Source organism: Talpa occidentalis, unplaced genomic scaffold (genome assembly GCF_014898055.3).
Source record: "Talpa occidentalis isolate TD23 unplaced genomic scaffold, MPIMG_talOcc4v2.1 talOcc4.17, whole genome shotgun sequence".
In the NCBI taxonomy this organism is placed as follows: domain Eukaryota; kingdom Metazoa; phylum Chordata; class Mammalia; order Eulipotyphla; family Talpidae; genus Talpa; species Talpa occidentalis.
Window position 1 is genome coordinate 7,391,259 of NW_023601754.1, and position 23,803 is coordinate 7,415,061.

At 43.6% G+C, this 23,803-nt stretch overlaps 1 protein-coding gene across 3 annotated transcripts in view; it reads left to right on the plus strand.

Moving 5' to 3' along the window:
- The window catches only part of ZFP90 (ZFP90 zinc finger protein), an 84,198-nt gene that overhangs the window by 23,695 nt on the left and 36,700 nt on the right, over nt 1–23,803 (plus strand). The window contains exons 4-6 of one of the 3 annotated variants that reach the window (XR_008552396.1): nt 8–73; nt 19,554–19,618; nt 23,288–23,341. Coding sequence is in view for 1 of the 3 variants with exons in the window: in XM_054696938.1 (XP_054552913.1) it covers nt 8–18 (11 nt within the window). In the remaining 2 variants the exon portion in view is untranslated. Of the gene's footprint in view, nt 1–7; nt 3,379–19,553; nt 19,619–23,287; nt 23,342–23,803 lie in introns of those variants that run through there. The other 2 variants (XR_008552397.1, XM_054696938.1) reach the window with 2 other exon arrangements.

The following is a 23,803-nucleotide window of genomic DNA, read 5'->3' on the forward strand; positions in this document are numbered from 1 at the left end:
TTTTCAGAACATGGCTAAGATAAAGGAATGACACCTGGAAGAAGGGAATTACTGCTAACCTCTTCACTGCACGGTGAGTCAATAGCATTTCTTCAGTGCTGGGCATTTGAAAGACATTGTGTTAAGTGTTTAACATCCATTATTGCATATAATCACACCCTATTATAGCTTTTCTGGTAGCTCTCTGCCTAGCTTTTTTTCTCCCTTTTCTGGTAACAACAGTGCCTACTGTTCTGACCACAGAAACACAGGTCAGGATGTCCCAGAAACACAGGTCAGTGATAGTCTAGGAGAAGGCATGTAGCCCCTTGACAGAATTTTTGCACAATAGAGTTGTCGTGGAAATTTTGGAGATTGCCAGGTCCGGATAGGTAAAGGCTAAGTGCTTCCTGGAGCTCAACTCCATACCAGAGAAATGAGGATGCAGCTCACATGCTAACATTTTTGTTTCTAATTCCCAAGTTCCTTGTATCTGACTCCATTTCTGAAGCCCTTGCTGGGACTCAATGGGCTCCCCATTATCAGTTCAATGATTCCTCCTGTTTGATTAAGCTAATTGGTTAGATTTCTGGTGCTGGTGTCAATAATTGATCTGCATGTGTTATATCCTTGTTTTATTTTTTTAAAAAATTTTAAAAAGATTTATTTATTTATGCCTACAAGAGCTGGGGTACAGTCCAGAGGTGTGGGGGGTGAGAGGATCCACCAGAGACAGAGTGGGGAACAGAACAGGCAGATTGACTGAAATACACTGCTGAGGGGAGTAGCGGGCGAGATAGGAGAGGTCTGCTGCACCATGTGAGTTGCTCCCTGGCTGGCCGGGGATCTGGGATTGAACTCGTGCTGCAGAGGCTGCAGATTGCTTCATAGTGCGGTGCTTAACCCCTTGCGCCACCAAGGAGGCCCATGTCCTTGTTTTAAAGTGGGGAAACCCAGAGTGGTGAAATAACTCGCCCTAGGCGGTATGCCTGACAGCAGGTTCCAGCTTCAAACCCAGGACTGCCTGGCCCCAAAGGCTTAATTTTTAACCTTGACCTTGATGTTTCCAGAGCCATGTTATATTCAAGGAGCTGCAAAAATGTAGTGTTGTTTGGAAAAAAATGGATGAAGTGAGTGGATGTTGTGATAGCTTGGGTGGGATAGCTTGGAAAACCTTGGGATGTTTTCCCCAACTATTTCAATGAATTAAACCCCCCAAGCTTATCCACAGCCCTCATACCTTAATGTGTTATCTATATTTACCAATAGATAAAATTTTATATCATACTTTAAAAAAAAAAAGCCCTGAAACATTCCCCATGTTTCCACATTGTCTCAGTCTCTGTTTCAAGTCCCCTGACAATATTGCCCTGACAATATTTGTCTTGTTTTTGGACTTCTGGAAGTTTTTATAATAATGATACTGAGTATTTTTATCTTTCTAAGCACTCTTTTTTCTATAGAATTTTTTCTTAAAATATCCTGAATGAGATTAAATACCCAAAGTAGGATTGCTGAGTTAGCATGGGTAGGTTGGTATAACCAGATGGTGTGAGCCTCGGGAGAATAAGCTGGATACAAAGGACAGGAGTAGACAGTCTCAACATCGCAAAAGCGAGATGGAGAGAACCAGGCTCTCCCCACTCCAGTACCTGGTGTGTCTGGCAGGACTTTGCTTCTGCGCTGGCTCCAGAAGGTAAGAAAACCCCTGCAGTTCCTAGACATGTTAACAGTGTTGCTCAGTTCATTAGAGCTGCAGTGGACAGTTATGTGTACTGAACTAATTCATTCTAACTCATCTGTTAAAATGCAAATATCACTTCAAGGAAGGTTTTTCTGACTGCCCCACTCTAAATTGATTTCCCTCTTGAATTTTCAAGATTACTGTTAATGTATTCATGAATATTGGGTTGTCTCCTTGAGCCACAAGGACTGATATGCAGGAAGGCAGGATCCACATCTATTTTGCCAACTTCTTTTGTTTCCTCTCCTGCTTATTACAATGTCAGACCAGTAGGAATATGATGTAGTCTGCTAAGTGGGCCATGAATGGAGATTATTTGTAGACAAAGAAGACTGACAAGGAAAAGGTGCTCAGTCTTGAAGTTGGAATATTGCAAAAGAAGGCCGTGAGATACTTTTTCATGCCCATTAGGATGGCAAAAATTTAGAAGTCTGGGGGAAATGAGGACTTCTATACACTGTTGGTGACAGGGTAGTTGGTATAATCATTTTGGGAGTAATTTGGTAATAGCCAACAAAATTGAAGCTAAACATATCTCATGACTCAGAAATTCTCCCATGGCAGCACAGAGACATCCTCTTGGCTACTCATTGCAGCAATGTTCCAAGTGAAAATGTGGAATAAAGTAGTAAAAATATGGACACAACACAAATGCCTGTCAGTAAGTGAATGGATTCATTGTGGCATATTGTTGCTGAATACAGGACAGTATGTAAATAAATGAGCCAGACCATCTGGGAGGGAACGAGGTGGGGGAAGAGAAAACGTAGCTCTGTAGAGTCTGCCACTGTCCACGTGTGGCTCCGGAGACCAGGCCCATTATAAATTAGCTCAGTGCTAACCTCAAGCATTTGTTTCCCTTCTTCAGTAGTAATAGTAAGCTACCATTTCATATATGCTTTATATATTTACTATTTTATAACTTCTCAACCTCAAGCACTTTACCTCAGTTGTCACTGAGCTGGTCCCCTTGTTTCCCAGTTAACTGAGAAAAATAAAAGCAATCAAGAGAAACCTCACCGACATGGTCTTGTCCATGTGCTCTTCTGTTCTCTCCAGTTACGTCACTGACACTTCATTCTCTTACAGTTTTGTTTTTCTGGTATATTAGATCGCGTCCTTAAACTTGGCATCATATCTACAAATTCCCTTTTTTTTGGCATCCTTTTTTTTTCTTGTCAACTGAGTCATGTTAGTATCACAATGTGTAACTTTTCTCATATATTAGAAGGATAAGGAGAGAGAGAGAGAGAGGGTGTGTGTGTGTGTGTGTGTGTGTGTAGAGGTAACCCCCTCTACCTCCCACTCAATCATTTGCTTCACTTAATAGAAATATTTCTTAATAGAGGTGTCTGATACTATCTCCAGTTCCTCTCTTTCCATTCTATCTTGTACCTACCTACTCCAGTCAGGTTTTTGTTTCTCCTCCTTTCAGAGGTCACTGATGGATTCCATGGGACAAAATCCATTGGTCTTTCTTTACTCCTTTACTTGAACTTCCCTACCCTTATTTTTTTTTTTTAAATTTATTTCTACAAGAACTGGAGTACAGGCCAGATATGTGGGAGGGTAAGAGGATTCACCAGAGACAGAGCAGGGAGCAGAACAGGCAGACAGACCGAAATATACCGCTGAGGGCAGCAGCGGGCACGACAGGAAAGGTCTGCCACGCCATGTGGGTTACTCTGTGGCTGGCGGGGATTAAACTGGCACTGCAGAGGCTGCAGACAGCTTCACAGCGCTGCGCTCAACCTGCTGTACCACCGGGGAGGTCCTGAACTTCCTTACCCTTGACCAATTTTTTTTTTTTTATGTGGCTTCCAGGTTGCCATACTTACTTAGTTTTCCTTATACTTCACTGACAGCTACTTCTCTTAGGTTTCTTATCGTTTGTCACTCTCAGGACACAATTTTTGGACTCCTTTTTTTTCCCCACGGCCACCCTCATTGGGATTCTCATCCATCCCATGATTTATTGGTAGCTTCAAAATTTGTCCCCAGCCCAGGATTCCATAGTGATAACCAACTGCCTACAATTCTCCTCTTAGCTGTCTAACAGACATCTCAGTTTTACTACGTCTGAAGATGAGTTGATATACCCTATCCCCACCCTGTCAGAAGTATGTTCCTGGGCCTCCCCGGTGGCGCAGCGGTTGAGCGTTGGGTTGCGAAGCTGCCCGCAGCCTCTGCGGCGCCGGTTCGATCCCCGGCTGCTCCCCGGCCACCAGAGGAGGGTCCCACATGGCGCGCAGACCTCTCCTGCCGCCTGCTGCTCCCCTCAGCAGTGTACTTCGGTCCTTCTGCCTGCTCTGCTCCCCGCTCTGGCTCCGGTGAACTCTCTCACCCTCCCGCGCTTCTGACTGTACCCAGTGCATGTATAAACAAAACAAACAAACAAATAAATAAATAAATAAAACATGCCTCTATAAAAAAAAAAAAAAAAAAAAAAAAGAAGTATGTTCCTCCCTCTCTCCATCTGGGAAAAGGCAACCCCACCCTTCAGTTGCTGAGGCTCCTAGCGAAAGACCCATCTTCAAGTCCTTTCTTTCACAAGCCACGCTGAAGCTTCGGTGATTGCTGTCTGCTAATTGCAGGTTAGATGAGAATGACCATTTCCTGTTGCCTCTACAACCCTAGCCCACTGTCATCTCTGGCCCAGATATTTCCAAAAGCCTCCTATTTGGTTTCCCTATTCTCCTCACCTCTCTATGTTCACAGTCCAGCAGCTGGAGTGAAGATCTAAGGTCATGTCATACATCTGCTCAAAGCCCTCCGTAGCTCTCCATTGCGCTGAGGAAACCCCGACATGGTATTGCACTGCCTCTCATCTTCCTTCTTAATCTCTCTGTCCCAGGCACCTGGTCTCCCTGCAGTAACTTAACACATGGCAACTTCCATTTCAGAGCCTTCACTTTTGCTGTTCCCTCTCCCTGGAATCCTCTCCCCCTAGATAGCACGTGGTTTCATCCCTCACCTTCAGCTCTTCCTGGAGATGTTCTTATCAGAGAACCCTTTCTTGACTGGACTGCCCTATCAAAAGAACAGTCCCTCTCCATGACCTACCCCTTGATTCTACTTCTTTATTATAAATCCTTTTCTAGAAGGTAAGTTTCATGAGAGAAGGGATTGGGGCAAGGTGGAGGGGTCGGATTTCATCAAAGAATAACATACAGAAAAGTGTACAAATAGCAAGTGTAACAGCTTGATGATTGAGGGCAATATCTTGTTCAGTGCTTTGTCCCCAGTGCAGAAGAAACCAAATATTTAATGAGGGGTTGAGCTGGATGTACATGTATCAACAAAGCTAACAATTGAAAATAAAGGTGCAGGGCCTCCTTGGTGGCGCCAGGGGTTAAGCACCACACTGTGAAGCTATCCGCAGTCACTGCAGCGTAAGTCAATCCCCAGCTAGCCAGGGAACTACCCACATGGCGCTGCAGACCTCTCCTGTCTCACCCACTGCTCCCCTCAGCAGTGTATTTCAGTCAGTCTGCCTGTTCTGTTCCCCACTCTGTCTCTCTGGTGAATCCTCTCACCCCCGCACCTTTGGCCTGTACCCCAGTTTTTGAATGCATAAATAAATAAATTGTTAAAAAAAATAAAGATGCGAAGGAATACATACAGTGTGACATTATAACCTGAAAATTCCATAATGCCCTTTTAAATCAACAAAGTGTAGAAAGGTATTAAAATATTAGCTTTAAATATATTTTAGCTTTACAGAGGGAGGGAAAATGGGTAGGAAGGCATAAAAGAAGGCTTAAACTGTCATATTTTAAAATCATATATGGCAAGATAATAGCATTTGTTAAAAGAATGTGATACATAGATCCTTGTTGGATGTGCCTTGCTCTTATCTAGTTCTTCCTCGCACAAAGCCACCTGCTTGATTCCCTCAGGGTGTGGCCCATGAAGACCTATACATCCAGGATGCTGAGGATTCAGGGGAAGGAATAATGGGCATTCATGCTCCCAAGGGTGAGAACTGATCCAAGTTCTTCCCCCCACCCCAAACAAAAAGGAGGGCACTGTTAAGATCAAGCAAAGTCACTCCCATTCTCTAAAAATGCTATTTGGGGTACAATTAAAAAGAAGGAAAGGGCAGGAAGCAGAAAACTGGAGGTTCCTTTAGATAAGGAACATAAGGGGTTATTTGCAGGAGTTGGAAGGGGAGAAATAATTTTTTGCTAATTTCAGTGAAAACCATGTAATTTTAGCAAAACTCTTTTATTAAACCCAATTTAATGAATAAAAGAATAAGAAATTCGGGCCTAAAATATAGATGGTATTTTATTGTGCTATGAACAGATAAGTATTCATTATAATAATTAATGGGGTTTTTGTTTTACTGTGTGCATTAAGAAACTGGCAGTTAGCAATTATTTTTGAATTCTAATGCTCATTCCCAAAAGTTAAGGGTTGTTGCAGGATTTTGCAAGACTTTTCCGTTGACTTGCATAAAGTCCCGAAGGTGAAAACAAAATGTCAGGTTCCCCTACATCCTAATTGGCACCTCAAGACTGGACACACTGTCACACAGGACTCATTAGGAGATGAGAGATTTACATAGCCTCTCCCTCCTGCCTCCCCCACCCCTTGACCTGTAGCTTTGCAGCAAGGGTCAGACCCAGCAGAGAAGGGCCTTATGGTCCTGGGCCAAGTCCTCTCTGCCCCCCTCCACAGGGCTGGGGGAACACAGGCAACACAGGATGGCTGGAAGAGATTCAGGGCTTCTGAATTCATGGAGCTTGTTATCTCCATCCCCAGCAAAACCACAAGTGCGCTTTGGGGCTGCCACTAGGAGTTCTTGGGAGAGCTTGTGCCCCTGAAGAGTGTGTGCAAACCAATTAGGTAAGGTGTGGAGAGGCATTAAACAGTTACCAAAACTTAAGATTTCTGAAGGGTCTGGGCAGCTGTTGTAGTTGCTCCTCTAACAGTGCGTGAAGCCCTCTAAGTATTGTGCTAGGAAGAAAAGGATAGCACCACCCCAGCTGTAGTCTTTGCCACCAGAGATCATGAGACAGGATCCTGGAAAGGGTGACTTTAAAATTGATGAGGGGGAGGGGGAAAAAATAAAAAATAATAAAATTGATGAGAATGAAGGGGGAGCTAGTTAAGGGGAAGCTGTGGGTGGTGCTAGAAAACTTAAACAAATGTTTACCCTGTGCCTGGAGCTCCCAGGAGGAAGGAAGAGCATGGGGAGGAGCCATATTGCTGCCCCATTACACTATCTGGAAAGAGGTTACAGCCCGAGGACTGCATGGGGCCTACAGGGACACTAGGCCACACTACCGTGAATGAACAAGGTTCTAGGTGAAGCTGAAGGCAGCGCCCAGACAGGCACTTGTCTCTAAGAAAGCCGCCCTATCAGTGCAGGTCACAACCCAGGTCGAACACGGCCTGGTATCACCACTCAAACACACGCCTTTCTTCATTCTCCTTCACCCTTGTCCTACCACCCTGGGAGAGGACCCCGCAGGCAGAAACATCTAAGAACAAGGTGTGAGTTAGGGGTATTAAACTGGGCTGGACTAAGTTTTATTTTATTTTTAAAAGTTTTTTACAGACTGATTTATGCATACAAGAGCTGCGGGGTAGGCCAGAGGTGTGTGGGATGAGAGGATTCACCAGAGACAGAGTGGGGAGCAGAACGGACAGACTGACTGAAACACACTGCTGAGGGGAGCAGGGGGCGAGACAGGAGCGGTCTGCTGCACCATATGGGTCACCTCCCTGGCCGGGGATTGAAGTCGCGCTGCAGTGGCTGCAGATTGCTTCACAGTGCTAACCCTCAACCCCTTGCGCCACCAGGGAGGCTCAAGGACTATGTTTTAGTAACCCAAAGTAAGGACTAAGTTTTAGGAGATTTGCTTTTCCTCAGGTTAAGGATCTGACGACACAACACAGATTAAAGGTTTATACCACCAAATTTAGAATTAATAATATGACGATCTGAGTGTGTCCACTAAAGAGGGGTCAAGAGAAACCCACTTGGTTTACAAACACTGGATGGGGAAAATTAGTCCACATCGCATGCGAAAGGCGCGGTCTGGATGCCCCAAAAGCCTGCCAAAGCTGGAGACTACATTTCCCGACAGCCTTGGCGGCGAGGCACTTCCGCCTCTCGGTCTGACGTTTTCCGCCGCCGACTCGCGCCCGCGTGGGGAAGGAACGAGGCTCTGGCCCTGCGCGCGCAGTTCCGGGCGGAGCAAGCGTGTGCGCCCGGCCTTGTGTTCCCGCCCCTCTGCGCAGCGCGGTCCGCCCAGCTTCCCGCTCCCGGGCGAGGTGCCCCTCCTCCGTAGCCGCCCCCCGCCACCCCTGCCCCGTGGCCGGCACCCCAGACAAGGTCCCTCCCTTCTCCCGCGCCGTCCCCAGGGGACACGGCCGGCTCCCGTCGCGCGGCCTGCGGGACACAGAGTGCAGACCCGTGAGGCTCCCGGTAAGTGTAGGAGTCCAGGTCCCGGAGCGCTTCTCACTGGGAAAGTGCAGCTTTTCTGAGGCAGTGCAAATTTCCACTCCCCGACACAGAGTCATAGAAACAGACACCCTTACCTCTTCCTCTTTCCCTTTTTGCTTCCTTCCTCAGCGCAGCCTGGAGGGAGAATAATGAACTTTTTGGCTAAAGGGGTTCCTTCCAGTAAGGTAACGCGGACCAACTCCTCCTTAGAAAGTAACAGGCAGGATGTAATGTTGAAGGGAAAAAAGCATTCCAGAGAGAGAAGAATTAAGGATCAAACTTTAGCAGAAGCAGCGACTGAATTCATTATTCCAACACTTACAGCTGCCTTTGCCTGAAGGCTGTTGCTGTTGGGAAGAGACACCTGTGGGGTTAGTAGACTTGAAATGTAAGGATCAAGAAGCTGTGGTACATACATACCATGGAATATTACTCAGCATTCAAAAAAGATAAACACATGCAATTTGCAGCAACATGGATGGCGCTGGAAGGGATCATGCTCAGCGAAATAAGCCAAAAAGAAAAAGAAAAATACCGGATGGTCTCACTCATAGCAGGAATCTAGAAAACTTAAATAAGGGACCGGGAAAATGAATAACTATAAGAAAGTGAAAATCAAAATCAACAAAAAACTATGAACCAGAGACACTTTTGGGGTGTGGGGGGCGGGAGGGGAGGGATTGGGGTCAGAATGGGGGGTTTGCAATTGTATGGGGGAATATAAAAATAAAATTTATTATTTAAAAAAAAAAAAAAGAAATGTAAGGTGACAAGTGCAGAAGTGTTGAAAGCTGGGAGCCTGAATAATCACACCATGATAAACACCCTCAGGAAAATTTTGAACTGGAGATAAAACAAGCCCTGGCATTCTCCCTAATTCAGGTTATCAGGAGAGTGTAGGGAATCTCCGCCTTGGAATTATGGCCTTGACCAGGTGCCTGACAGAAGCAAATGAAAATGATTCTTAGAGAAAGGTAATACCATCTCAGACATCAGAGTATTCACTACCCCCGCACTACCTCCACGTTCTCAAAAGATAACCAAGATCCTAAAACTTCATGAAAGAACATGCAGAAATAACAGTCAACAACTACAAACACAAACTTAAGATTTTGGAATATTCAGAGAAAGTATAAAATAACAGTTGTTAGTATTTTTAAAAAGATGAAAGACAGGCTTGTAAATAGCTACAAAAGTAAAATATAAAAAATTGGCAGCGCGTTAAAGAAAACACCCAGAACAGTGGGTCCTTGAGCAATCGTCTGAACTGTCCACTTTTATACAATGTTTATATGCGGTATAGTGCTGTAAATGTTTTTTCCTAATAACATTTTCTCTAACTTTATTGTAAGAATACAGTGTATAATATATATGACATGAAATATGTGTTCATTAACTTTAATTTTTATAAGCTTTCTGGCCAACAGCAGGCTATTAGTAAAGTTTTGGGGGAGTCAAAAAACAGTATTTGGATTTTCAATTGCACAGAGAGTCCCCCTAAACTCTGTATTGTTCAAGTGCCAGCTATAGAACAAAACAAATCAGCTAATTTGAAAAACCTGTTTAACAGCAAATTAAATATAAAAATTAATGAACTGGAATATAGGTAAGAAGAAATTGTTTAGAAACTAGTGGGCAGAGAAAGTGAAATTAAAAGTATAGGAGACAAAGTAAAACACATTAAACCACTGGAAAAGAAAGGCTTGTTGGCTTTAATCAGAGTCCCAGAAGGAAAATAAAAAGTTGTAAGAAATACTTGAAGAGTTAAAGGCTGAGATTTTTCGAGAACTAGCAAAAGGCATACCAAACTACAAATTCAAGATGCTCAGTGTATCTCAGAGAAAACATATGTACAGATAAAACCACAACTGGAAACATAATATCGTGATGAAGCAATAGGATATAAAAGATAAATAAAACCTTAAAGACGATTAGCGAAAAACCTCAACTAAGTCAAAGATGTCACAACTTACTTTCCAGTAGCATTGATGGAGGCCATTGAATGAGGCGTGAAATGTCATTGTACATAAACTGTTTGCCAGCCTAGCATTCTGTATATAGCAAAAAAAACTTTGAGGAATGGGAACACAAGTGCCTTTTATACAACTGAATCCAAATTTCATCATGAGGAGAATCTAATTAAAGGAAATTCTTTTTTTTTTTTTTAAATATTAAATTTTATTTTTATATTCCCCCATACAATTGCAAACGCCCCATTCTGACCCCAATCCTTCCCCTCCCGCCCCCCACCCCCCAAAAAGTGTCTCTGGTTCATAGTTTTTTGTTGATTTTGATTTTCACTTTCTTATATTCATTTTCCTGGTCCCTTATTTAAGTTTTCTAGATTCCTGCTATGAGTGAGACCATCCGGTATTTATCTTTTTCTTTTTGGCTTATTTCGCTGAGCATGATCCCTTCCAGTGCCATCCATGTTGCTGCAAATTGCATGTGTTTATCTTTTTTGAATGCTGAGTAATATTCCATGGTATATATGTACCACATCTTCTTGATCCAGTCATCTATTTTTGGGCATTTGGGTTGTTTCCAAAGCTTAGCTATTGTAAACAGTGCTGCTATAAACATAGGAGTGCAGGTGCTCTTTGGAATTGATGTTTCTGTGTCCTTTGGGTAAATACCTAGGAGTGGAATTGCTGGATCATATGGAAGCTCTATGTTTAGTAGGTCCAGAAATCTCCACACAGCTCTCCATAGTGGTTGGACCAGTTTGCACTCCCACCAACAGTGCACAAGAGTTCCTTTTTCTCCACATCCTCGCCAACATTTGTTGTTGCTAGTTTTTTTAATATGTGCCATTCTCACTGGTGTGAGATGGTATCTCATGGTAGTTTTGATTTGCATTTCCCTGATGACAAGTGATGTTGAACATTTTTTCATATGTCTGTTGGCCATTTGCATTTCCTCTTCAGAGAAGTTTCTTTTTAGCTCTTCTGCCCATTTTTGACTGGATTATTTTCTTTGTTGTTGCTGAGTCTCATCAGCTCTTTGCAGATTTTTGTGATCAGTCCTTTATCATTAGTGTTGGGTGCAAAAATGTTCTCCCAGTTGGTGGGGTTTCTCTTTGTTTTTGTTATTGTCTCTTTTGCTGTGCAGAAGCTCTTTAATTTGATGTAGTCCCAGCTGTTTATCTTTCTCTTCACTATCACTGCTTTGGGTGATGTGTCTGTAAAGATGTCTTTGATGTGCAAATCCCGTAGTGTTTCGCCTATATTTCCTTCTATGTATTTTATGGTTTCAGGTCTTATGTCTAGTTCTTTAATCCATTTTGAGTTGATTTTTGTGTATGGTGTGAGGTGGTGGTCAAGCTTCATTCTTTTGCATGTAGCGACCCAGTTTTCCCAGCACCATTTATTGAACAAACTTTCTTTGCTCCAATGCATAGTCTTTGCTCCTTTGTCAAAGATTAGTTGACCATAAATCTGTGGGTTTATTTCTGGATTTTCTATTCGATTCCATTGGTCTGTATGTCTGTTCTTGTTCCAATACCATGCAGTTTTGATGATTATGGCTTTGTAGTATAGTTTGAAGTCTGGGAGTGTGATGCCTCCATTTCCTTCTTTTTTTTTCAGTAGAGCTTTGGCTATTCGGGGTTTTTGGTGATTCCATATGAATTTCATCAATAATTGTTCTATTTCTTTGAAGAATGCCATTGAGATTTTGATTGGAATAGCATTGAATCTGTATATTGCTTTTGGTAGGATGGCCATTTTAATAATGTTTATTCTTCCAATCCATGAGCAGGGGATGTCTTTCCATTTCTTTGTGTCTTCTTCTATTTCTTTTAACAGTGTTTTATAGTTTTCTTTGTATAGGTCCTTTACCTCTTTTGTTAGATTTATTCCCAAATATTTGATTTTTTTTGTTTCGATAATAAAAGGGGTGGTTTTTTTGATTTCTTCTTCTTCAGATTTATTGTTTGTGTATAGGAAGGCTACTGACTTTTGCGTGTTGATTTTGTATCCTGCCACTTTACTGAATTGATTGATGAGTTGAATTAGTTTTTCTGTGGAGATTTTGGGGTTCTCTATGTATATTATCATATCATCTGCAAATAGTGATAGTTTGACTTCTTCTTTTCCTATTTGGATTCCTTGGATGTCTTTCTCTTGTCTTATTGCTCTGGCTAGGACTTCCAGTATTATATTGAAAAGCAGTGGTGAGAGTGGACATCCTTGTCTTGTTCCAGATCTTAATGGAATTGCTTTCAGCTTTTCACCATTGAGAATGATACTGGCTGTTGGCTTGTCATAGATGGCCTTTATGATGTTGAGGTATGTTCCTTGTATCCCAAGAATTTCAAGGGCTTTTATCATGAATGGGTGTTGCACTTTGTCGAAAGCTTTCTCAGCATCTATTGATATTATCATATGGTTTTTATATTTCTTTTTGTTGATGTGTTGGATAACGTTGATTGATTTTCGGATGTTAAACCATCCTTGTGCCCCTGGAATGAATCCAACTTGGTCGTGGTGAATTATCTTATGGATACATTGTTGGATTCTGATAGCTAAAATTTTATTGAGGATTTTTGCATCAGTGTTCATTAGGGAGATTGGCCTATAGTTTTCCTTTTTTGTGTTGTCCTTATTCGGTTTTGGTATTAGTGTAATATTGGCTTCATAGAACGTGTTTGGTATTGTCCCTTCCTTCTCAATTTTTGGAAGAGTTTGTGAAGGATAGGCACTAATTCGTCTCTGAATGTTTGGTAGAATTCATTTGTAAATCCATCAGGTCCTGGGCTTTTGTTTTTGGGGAGGTTTTTAATTACCATTTCAATTTCGCTGCTTGTAATTGGTCTGTTTAGGTGTTCTATTTCTTCTTTATCTAGCTTTGGGTGATTGTAGAGTTGTAGGAATTTGTCCATCTCCTCTAGATTGTTGAACTTGTTTCCATATAACTGTTCATAGTAGTTACTGATTATTCTTTTGATTTCTGCTGTGTCCGTTGTGATTTCTCCTCTTTCATTTATGATTCTGTGTATTTGTGCTTTCTCCCTTTTTTCCTTTGTGAGCCTGGCTAGGGGTTTGTCTATTTTATTTATTTTTTCAAAGAACCAGCTCTTGGTTTCATTGATCTTTTGGATTGTTTTTTTAGTTTCAATTTCATTTATTTCTGCTTTGGTTTTTATTATTTCTTTTCTTCTACTGGTTCTGGGGTTTTTTGTTGTTCTTTTTCTAGATCTTTGAGCTTCGAGATTAGGTTGTTTCTTTGAGTTCTTTCTTGTTTTTGATGTGAGCTTCTATTGCTATATATTTTCCTCTTATTACTGCTTTTGCTGCATCCCATACATTTAGGATATTGGTGTCCTCCTTGTCATTCAATTCAAAGAATTTTTTAATTTCTTCTTTGATCTCCTCGTTAGTCCAGTGGTCTTCCAGTAGTGTGGCTTTTAATCTCCATGAGGTAGGATAGTTCCTTGCCTTCTTTTTATGATTTATTTCTAGTTTGATGCCTTCGTGGTCAGAAAAGATGGTTGGTATGATTTCAATCTTGGTGTATCTGTTGATGTTTGTCTTGTGCCCCAGTATGTGATCGATCCTGGAGAATGATCCGTGTGCGCTTGAGAAAAATGTGTACTCCGTTTTTTTTGGGTTTAGTGTTCTATAGATGTCTGTTAAGCCCAAATGCTCTAGGTCCTTATTTAGAGCTTTAGTTTCTTTACTTATTTTTTGTCTTGTTGATCTATCCATTGTTGATAGTGGTGTGTTGAAGTCTCCCACTACATATGTGTTTTCTCTGATGTCTGTTTTCAGAGAGGACAACAGTTGTCTGATATATTTTGGTGCTCTTTCGTTTGGTGAGTATATGTTAATGAGTGTTATTTCTTCTTGAAGTATTGTCCCCTTAATCATAATGTAGTGACCATTGGGGTCTCTTTTTATTTTTTTTGAGTTTGAAGTCTGTTTTATCTGATATAAGTATAGCTGTTCCTGCTTTCTTTTTTGGCCCATTTGCTTGTAGGATTGTTTTCCATCCTTTGACTTTGAGCCTATTTTTATCTTTTGTAGCTAAATGTGTTTCCTGGAGACAGCAAAAGGTTGGGTTTTGTTTCTTAATCCAGGCTGCAACTCTGTGTCTTTTTATTGAAGAGTTTAGTCCATTTACATTTAGAGTTAATATTGATATGTTAGCATCTGTATTTGCCATTATGTTTGTCTTTCCTTTGATTTTATTTATTTATTCTTTTAATAACTTTTTTTTTTTTTTTTGGTCTTCTTTCGTTGTTATTCGTCCCTCTGAGGTTCTGGCTTTAGGATTCCTTGTAGTATTTTTTGGAGTGGGGGTTTAGTCGCAATGAAATTCCGGAGTTTCTCTTTGTCTGGGAAGGTCCATATTCTTTCTTCATGGAGGAAAGAGAGCTTTGCGGGATAGAGTATTCTTGGTTGGCATCTGTTTTCTTGGAGTCTGTTGACTATGTCCCTCCACTCTCTCCTTGCCCGTAGTGTTTCTTCAGAGAAGTCTGATGTCAGCCTGATTGGTTTTCCTTTGAATGTTATCTGTTTCTTCCCTCTTGTCAGCTTCATTATTTTTTCCTTGTCCTGGATTCTTGGGAGCTTTACTATTATGTGTCTTGCTGTGTTTTTCCTTTCGTCGTGGAAGTTTGGTGTTCTTCTTGCTTCTTGTATATCAATTTTCAGCTCCTTCTTCTCATTTGGGAAGTTCTCTTCAATTATATCCATGAATATTTTCTCTGTTCCTACATCTCTCTCCTCTCCTTCTGGAATTCCTATAACTCTTATATTTCCTTTCCTCATGGAGTCAGATAGTTCCCGAAGTCTTTCTTCATTCTTTTTCCTTCGTACTTCTCTTTCTAAAGGAAATTCTTAAAAAACTATTTCATACAAAAGGAAAATGATCTTAGATGATCAGAGAGAGAGGAACGTATAAAGCCCAAAGAAAGGAGTAAGATGTGGGTGAATTAACTATAAAATGACAGTTATTTATAATTCTGTAAATATCCAGGATTGTGTGTGTATATATATATTTACGAAGGCATCAGAGAGCTGCCAATTCAGGAGTCAAGAGTGTAGGGAAGTTCATTAAGGTGAACCTAATACTCTGGGAGGGACAGTTGAGCATAGCTGGTGACATCATTGTAAATGACTGAAATACATTAAAACTTTAGCAGCAGCTAGAGATAAAAGGCACTTAACCTTCAAAGAGTAAACATTGGAAGAATGGTAGGTCAAAGCCCCACAGATACTGACTGAACAAGTAATTCAGAAGATGAAAAAGGACATGTGAGGAACCCTTCAACACCCCCCAAATGCAATGGGGTTTGAGAGAGTGTCTGTGACTCTGAATTAAACCCCAGTGGGATGATGGGCTTGATGCCACCTCTGGGCCCAGAGAAATCCCAGCATTCCATAGTCACCAACACCTTGACTCCCCAAGCGCAGGAACAGTGGCAGCTTCCAGAGAGAAGACTTTGAGTCACCACACTCCTGCCCAAGAATAGTCCTACAGGAGGGTTTGAGTTGAGGGCCAAGGGGGCAGGAGTCTAGCGAGAAAGTTGAGTAGAAAATAAAGTGAAAAGAGAAGGAAGAGAAAGGGGGTGCTCATTTGCTTCCCTTCTTAGTGTGCGATGCTCTCCAGAAGTTGCCAGTTAGGTGGCATTTCCTGGCCTAGGAAACTGACCAGAGGGTCTGACTAGGTGCTGTGGGGCACTGGCAACAACTCCGCTGACTCAAAGACCCAGCGACCCAGTACAACAACTGTGGAGTCTTTACACGTAGTTGTGCACCTGGGGCTTTTCTGTGGGATGAGAAAAAGCCTCCAATATTGGGGAGACCCTGTATACTCTGCAGGGACACCCTTTCCCCTCCAGTGCTGCAGGACTCCTTACATCCTCCTGTACCTGAAAGGTCTCCCCCTTGACACTGAGGTCCTCCCAGGGGTTGTCAGTAGGGAACTAGATGTCCTCTGGGGCTCACATGGAGGTGGTGACCTCTGTCTTCCATGGGGATGAGTCAGCAGCCAGAGGTTCAGTCTTTGGTGGTACAGTGGATTTTGAAATTTGAACACTCTTCAGAATCTCTTGAAGGACTGGTTAAAACACAGATTTCTGGACCCCAATCTACTATTTGCTGATTTGGTGGATCTGATACAGAGAACCTGCACTTCTTAAAAGCGCTGACAGTGACACTGCTGGTCCAAGGACCACACTTTGAGAACCACTGATCTAGGTTATCAACAATACAGCTACTTTCACAGGATACTCTTGTCTTTCAGCTTAATACTCTCCTTCAGCTTGTTCAGACTCTTAGCCAATTTTCCAAGCTGTAGCCTTTCCTTGGACATGACCAGACAACATTTCATGAAGGATATAGGGCAGAATAACAAGGATGGTTAAGAATGAAAAGGGCCAGGGCGGGGTGGGGGGGCCTCCCTGGTGGCACAAGGGGCTAAGCACAGCACTATGAAGCTATCCGCAGCCACTGCACATACGATGTGCCTTGCTTTTATTTTTGTTACTGCATCCCCATCATTGGGAGTGGCTGGGCTGTAGTGGGCACAGCATTGGAACATGGACACTAGCTGTGCAGTCTTTATGTGCATCGCCTCACCTCTCTCACCCTCATTTGAAGCAATCCAAAGCCTCTGCAGCATGAGTTTGATCCCTGACCAGCCAGGGAGCAACCCACATGGTGCAGCAAACCTCTCCTGTCTTGCCTGCTGCTCCCCTCAGCAGTGTGTTTCACTCAGTCTGCCTGTTCTGTTCCCCACTCTGTCTCTGGTGAATTCTCTCAACCTCCCGCATCTCTGGCCTGTACCCTAGCTCTTGTATACATAAATAAATAAATAAATCTTTTTTTACATTTTTTTTTTAAGATTTATTTATTCATACAAGCACTGGGTACAGTCAGAAGAGCGGGAGGGCGAGAGAATTCACCAGAGCCAGAGTGGAGAGTAGAACAGGCAGACTGAGTGAAACACACTGCTGAGGGGAGCAGCTGGAGGCAGGAGAGGTCTGCGCCATATGCAACCCTCGCCAGGTGGCCGGGGATCGAACTGGCGCTGCAGAGGCTGCGGGCAGCTTCGCAACCCAGCGCTCAACCGCTGCGCCACCGGGTAGTCCCATAAATAAATAAATCTTTAAAAAATAAAATAAAATGTGTTGTTGCAGGTGAACAGGCTGAGTTTTTGGGGAGCGCTGGCCTGTGCAGTAACTCCTAGGAAGCATCTTGGTAGGGCCAGGGCTGCAGAACCCCATCCTCCAGGCCTGGGTGCAGCGAACATGCCTGCCAGTGGCCACCAGGGGGCGGTGCCAGACCGTTGGGGATGCCTGAGTTCTGCAGAGGTGCTGCCTGGAGCATGTTGACCAGTGTTCTCTGGTTCCTTCCTTCCTTGAAATGAGATACTGATGGTGTGAGGGGAATGACCCACTGCTCCTGCACCAGAGGGTAGTAAGTGAGCTGGAGTGCCCGGCAAAAGGGGAGGTAGTGGTAGCAATGGTGTGACCCACAAGTCTGAACTGCCCCTAAAGTGATAAAATAGGAAAGACGCAGCAGCTCTGCTAGCAAAACTATTCTTGTTCTACACAATTTTTCCTTTAAATTTCACACCAATAGAAATGCTTTTAAAACTACAATCAACAAACACCCTTAGGGGCCTCCCCGGTGGCGCAGCTGTTGAGTGCTGGGTTGCGAAGCTGCCCGCAGCCTCTGCAGCACCGGTTCGATCCCCGGCTGCTCCCCGGCCACCGGAGGAGGGTCCCACATGGCGCGCAGACCTCTCCTGCCGCCCGCTGCTCCCCCCAGCAGTGTGCTTCGGTCCTTCTGCCTGCTCTGCTCCCCGCTCTGGCTCTGGTGAATTCTCTCACCCTCCCGCGCTTCTGACTGTACCCAGTGCTTGTATAAATAAATAAATAAATCTTAAAAAAAAAACAAAAAACACCCTTAGCACTTTCGTCTAATTCACCAATTGTCAAATTATACACACAAACACACATTTCCATTTTTTTGTTGAACCATTTGAGAATTACTTGTAGCCATCCTGACTCTTCACCCTTAAATACTGAAGCCTTCATCTCCCAAGAACAAGGACACTTAGATGCCATCACATCTAAGGGATAATATTTCACAGTTTCATGGTCAGATTTCCCCAGTTATATCCTGAATAGCTGTAGGTATGTTTTGTCTATGATCCAAAATTCAGTCAATGTTCACCTCATTTTTTCCTTTCATGACATTTTTATTTATTTTTTTTTTTTTTAAAGATTTATTATTTATTTATTTATTTGTACAAGCACCGGGTACAGTCAGAAGCGCGGGAGGGCGAGAGAATTCACCAGAGCCAGAGCGGGGAGCAGAGCAGGCAGACGGACGAAGCACACTGCTGAGGGGAGCAGCGGGCGGCAGGAGAGGTCTGTGCGCCATGTGGGACCCTCCTCCGGTGGCCGGGGAGCAGCCGGGGATCGAACCGGCGCTGCAGAGGCTGCGGGCAGCTTCGCAACCCAGCGCTCAACCGCTGCGCCACCGGGGAGGCCCCATTTTTATTTTTTTTAAGATTTATTTTTTTATGCATACGAGAACTGGGGTACAGCCCAGAGTGTGGGGAGCAGAACAGATGGATCCACTGAAATAGACTGCTGAGGGGAGCAGCGGGTGAGACAGGAAAGGTCTGCTGCGCCATGTGGGTAGCTCCCTGGCTGGGGATAGAACTTTTGCTGCAGTGGCTGCTGATAGCTTCATAATGCTACATCTTAACCCCTTGTGCCACCAGGGAGGCCCCTGCATATATTCATTTAAAGCCTGAAAAAATGGTGCTAGAGATTATTTTTGGAAATACACATTTGAACTAAAAATGTAAAGCCATGTGTAGGGATGGTCACTATTCAGTGGGGCAGAAGAAAGTGTTGGGACAGGGAAAGGTACATGGGCGGCTTGTACCACAGCTGCTGACAGTTGGTTTATTAGAATAAGTCATGGTTAAAGGTGCATTCATTATGTTGTTATTGTTCCTATTTGTGTATGCCTGCGAGTATTTTGTAAATTTTTAAAAAGTACTTTCTGGAATTTATTGAGCAGCTACTAGGTTTTTTTTTTTAAAGATTTATTTATTTATGTGTACAAGAACTGGGGCACAGGCTAGAGGTAAGGGGGGTGGAGAGGATTCACCAGAGACAGAGTGGGGAACAGAACAGACAGATTGACTGGAAAACACTGCTGAGGGGAACAGTGGGCGAGTCAGGAGAGGTCTGCTGTGCCATGTGGGCAGCTCCCTGGCTGGGGATCAGACTCATGCTGCAGTGGCTGCGGACAGCTTCATAGGTTGCGTCTTAACCTTTTGTGCCATCAGGGAGGCCCAACTACTAGATTTTTAGCACAATATTATGTACTTTATTTTTTTTAGGCAGAAGAGGAAGATTTATTGTCAGACGAGGACAGGAAAGCTCTCTGAACAGAGAGTGGTCCCAGGTGGGTAACCCCATTATGTACGTTAATCTTCACCTCACTCCTTTCATCATCTGCCTTCACTCTGTCCTTTGCCCCTTACATTGGCCTCCTTGTTGCCTTTCATGTGTGCTTATTTTTCATTGAGGTTACATCACATCTTAACTGTTTGAAGGGTGCACCATTATCCATTAACATCTGTATATGCTACATTAGGTTCACCACTAAAAGTCTCATTCTATTCTTCACAAGACTATTGACCCTTTTTCCTTATTTACCAATCCCCCATTTACCCATTCTGGTAACCACGAATTTGATCTTACAGTCTTAACATCTTATTGTTGTTATATTTAATTTTTTTATTTCTTTATGTACTCCATATGCGTGAAATCATGTATTTATCTTTCTCTGACTTTTTTCTGATTTATTATTAAACGTAATACCCACTATGTTGTCGCAAATGGCAGGGTTTCATTTTTCTTTTTTAGAACTGAATAGTTTACTGCATAATATCTGTTCCCACTGCTCCCACCCATTATGAGGACAGGAGCTTTACTTACTATGTGCATTGTGGTATCCCAGCCCTGGCACATAGTAGGTGCTCAGTGTTTTCTGAATGAATGAAGGACTCCACAGGGAGGCAAAGCAATCTGTTTTACTCACTTCTCTGCACATCTTGAAATAGCATTTCTCACCTGGTGGAGTTTATGAAGATGAAAGGAAATTAAGTCACAAGGCTGAGAGCCACAGGGTAAAGAAATGAGTTTCGATTCTCCCACCCCCACCAGGCCGGACCTGGGGGTGTTCACAGGCTCACACTCTAAGAGCCCTTTGTCTGTTGAGAAGGAAGAGGGCTGGCAGGAGGGGTGAGCAATCCATCAGCACCACTATTTGGGTAATAACTAGGCCTTTTCTTCCCAGGCTGGTTCTGCTGGTCCCCACGCCCCTTTCCCTTCCCCCCCCCCCCCCCCCCCCCCCCCGCAGGCAAAACCCTCTACTTAGCCTGGAACTGGAGCTCTCCGAAGACCCTGTGGGGTCAACCATGAATTGAAGGAGGGAGTGTCGGGGCAGAGAGGGAGAGGGACTTGATTAAGGAGGCTGGATTCTTGTGATCTTGGACGAGGAACCTGTTTTCTTAGTATCTCACCTTTTGGGGGGGGGGATTTTGAGGGCAGAGAGAAGAATTAATCATCCCAGTTCACAGCTCACTCATTTATCATCTATCACTATTTATCATTAGAGATTTTTAAAATGAGAAATCTAATAAGCCAAATTCTCATTATTTGAACTTGTCTATAGGGATTTGAAAACATGTCACCCTGAAAGTAACAGTGGTGCAGATGGGGAAACTGTGCACCATAGTTTTATCTCATAAATAAATAAATTTCTCATTCATCTTTATTCTCCACTCCCATGAGTCGCTTCCCCCACTCTAATAAACAGCTTGAATTTGTATGTGGCTCTGTTAGATGTGCAGTGTTGCTTCATGTAACTGTGCTTGGCTTTCTTAATTAAAAGGTTCCTGCTTCTTACTGTGGTAGCCAGCCTCCAAGATGGCCCCAGTAGACCTCTGGTAGTCCTACTTACAGAAATCCCTTGTATTGACTGGAGTGGGGTAAACAGGCTAACATATTACAAGGATGTTGCAAGGATATCAATGTGTGATTTCCTACACTACATGATAGAAGACATTGCAACCTCCTCCTTGCTTTGTCTTAGAAGACCCAGCTTCATGGGGACCACGGAAGCCCTATGGGGTGGCCGATGAGGAGCTGAGGCCTCCTGCCAATCTGCTTCCAGCCCTGTAAATGAAGGCTGGAAGTGATGCCCCAGCCCTAGTGGAGTGATGCCCCAGCCCTAGTGATGCCCCAGCCCTAGTGATGGAGTGATGCCCCAGCCCTAGTGAAGCCTTCTGGTGACAGCAGTCCTGAAACAGCTCCACTGCAGCCTCGTGAGAGGTCCCGAGCACTCGATCAAGGCGTTCCCAAGTTCCTGACCCACAGGCACTATGTGAAATCCTGAGTGTTGATTTTTGTTTTAAACCACTAAGTCTTGGGGTATTTTGTTATCCAGCAACAGATAATGGGTGCTTTTTTTCAGTCAGCTGTTTAATTTTAGATGTGGCCACATTTCTGTGTGTTTGTCTAGATCAGGAGTCAGCCAGTTTTAAGTTAAAGAGCTGGATAGTAAACAGGCTCTGGTCTCTGTTGCAGCGCGTCAACTCTGTGGTTGTAACTCACTGGCAGCCATAGACAGTATATAAACGAGCGAGCATGCCTAGGTGCTAATGAAACTCTGTGAACACTGAAATTTGAATGCCCTATAGTTTTCATGTGTCACAAAGTACTCTTTTGAGTTTTTTCTCAGCCATTTAGAAATGTGAAAATCATTCTCAGCTCATGAGCCAAGCGCTCCAACAATAAGCAGCAGGGTCAAATATAGCCCCCAGGCCTTGGTTTGTAGAGCCCTGGTCTGTTTCCTTGTTTTGTATGGCTGCGTGATCATCCACACTCCCCGCAGTGAGGGCCTCCAGTTTCTCTGCTATTCCAGTCCCCAAAGAACAGCGGCCTCGAGCATCAGCAGGGTGGGATGTTCCCCGGGATGTCTGCCAGGAGTGCCAGTCCTGGCTCTCAGGAGAGTTGTTACCACTGGCAGTGGTGTATGAGAGCACCCCACACCCCAACCCTTAGTGTTATGCAGCTCCCTAATGTCTGCTAAACTGTGCGTTGATATCTCTTCTTTGGTGCGTTTCCATCTCCTTGCCTGCCCAAGTGCACTTACTTAGGCTTCCTCTGGGACTGCCGGCTCATGTTCTTCACTCATTTTTCATTGAGATGTTTCTGACTTTTGCTTTTGGGAACACTTTGACGTCCTGGACCTCAGTTTTCCCATGTGCACTGCTGTTACTTCCAGGGTGACCTCTGTTTTGCAAATCCCTATAGACAAGTTTCAAATAATGAGAATTTGGCCTGGACTTCTCATTTTAAAAATCCCAGTTTTGCGTGGAGATTATAAGTGACTTGTCAGGCCTCAGGGATGGTTAAGGTCCAGCCCAGTGTTCCCGGGGGCATCAAAGCTTGAGCAGAAGTGCTTAGGCTAAGTCCTGTTAGAAGGAGCGGGGGCTGCAGATCGGAATCAGAAGGCAGACCTTCTCCTGGGTCATATTGGACACGGTGTCTGTAAACGTTAAGAGGAGGCAAGGCAGTAGAGGGGCAGGCCTTCTCTTGCTAGCTGGCGGAAGGGAAACTAATTCTCACCTTTTCCAAACAGCAGTTTGGCGATTATGTACCAAAAGCCTTAAACCCCCCACCCCCACCCCCACCCCCACATGCCTTTGACTCAGCAAATTCCTTAGGAAAGTGTTTGGAGGTGGGAGGGAGAAAAAAAATCACACCTTAATATCCTACTTCAGGGGGTGGAATGCTATATGTGTATCTTAAGAAAAGTGTTCTATAGGAGGGTTTTAGAAAGATGTTTATAATTCACTTAAGCTTGGGGGAGACCCATGTTATAAAATAGTGAAAAGTAAATGATCTCATTTTTGTACAAATAGAAAGATGTGTAGAAAAACATGGAAAAACGCAACCCTGTGTTGAATGGTCCCTATGAGCCATGCTCCGTTTTAGTGCCCTGCAGCCTCATTTCATTCTCACATAACTGTGAATGGGTGCTGATATTATTCCTATTTTACAGGTGAAGAAATTGAGGTCAGAGAGGGAAAAGGAGCCGCCCAAAGTCACAGTGATGGTAAGTGATGGAGCCAAGACTTGAACCCCGGCCACTGGCTCCAGAGCCCACTCGCTGAACCATCTTCCCATGGTCACGCCTGGGTTTACATTTGAGTAGTAAGATTAAGGGTGATTTTTTTTTTTTCCTTTGTGTTTTTTGCAATTAATTGTTTTTGAAGATCAAACTCGTTGGAAATATGAAAGTAGGGGAAAACTGCAAAGGGGGGATTCTGTGGGGAGAAAACTCAGGAATGGACTGCAACTTTGCCCCCCTCAAACTTTACCCTGTCGGGCCTCCCTGGTGGCATAGGGGGTTAAGTCTCAGAGCTTTCATGCTATCACCACTGCAGCCTGAGCTCAATCCCAGGCCAGGGAGCTAACCCACATATGGCGCGGCAGACCTCTCCTGTAACCCTTGCCCTCTCTGAACCCTTTTTCAGATCTGTCATATGACAGACTCTCCAGAGACTTCTCCCTGCCT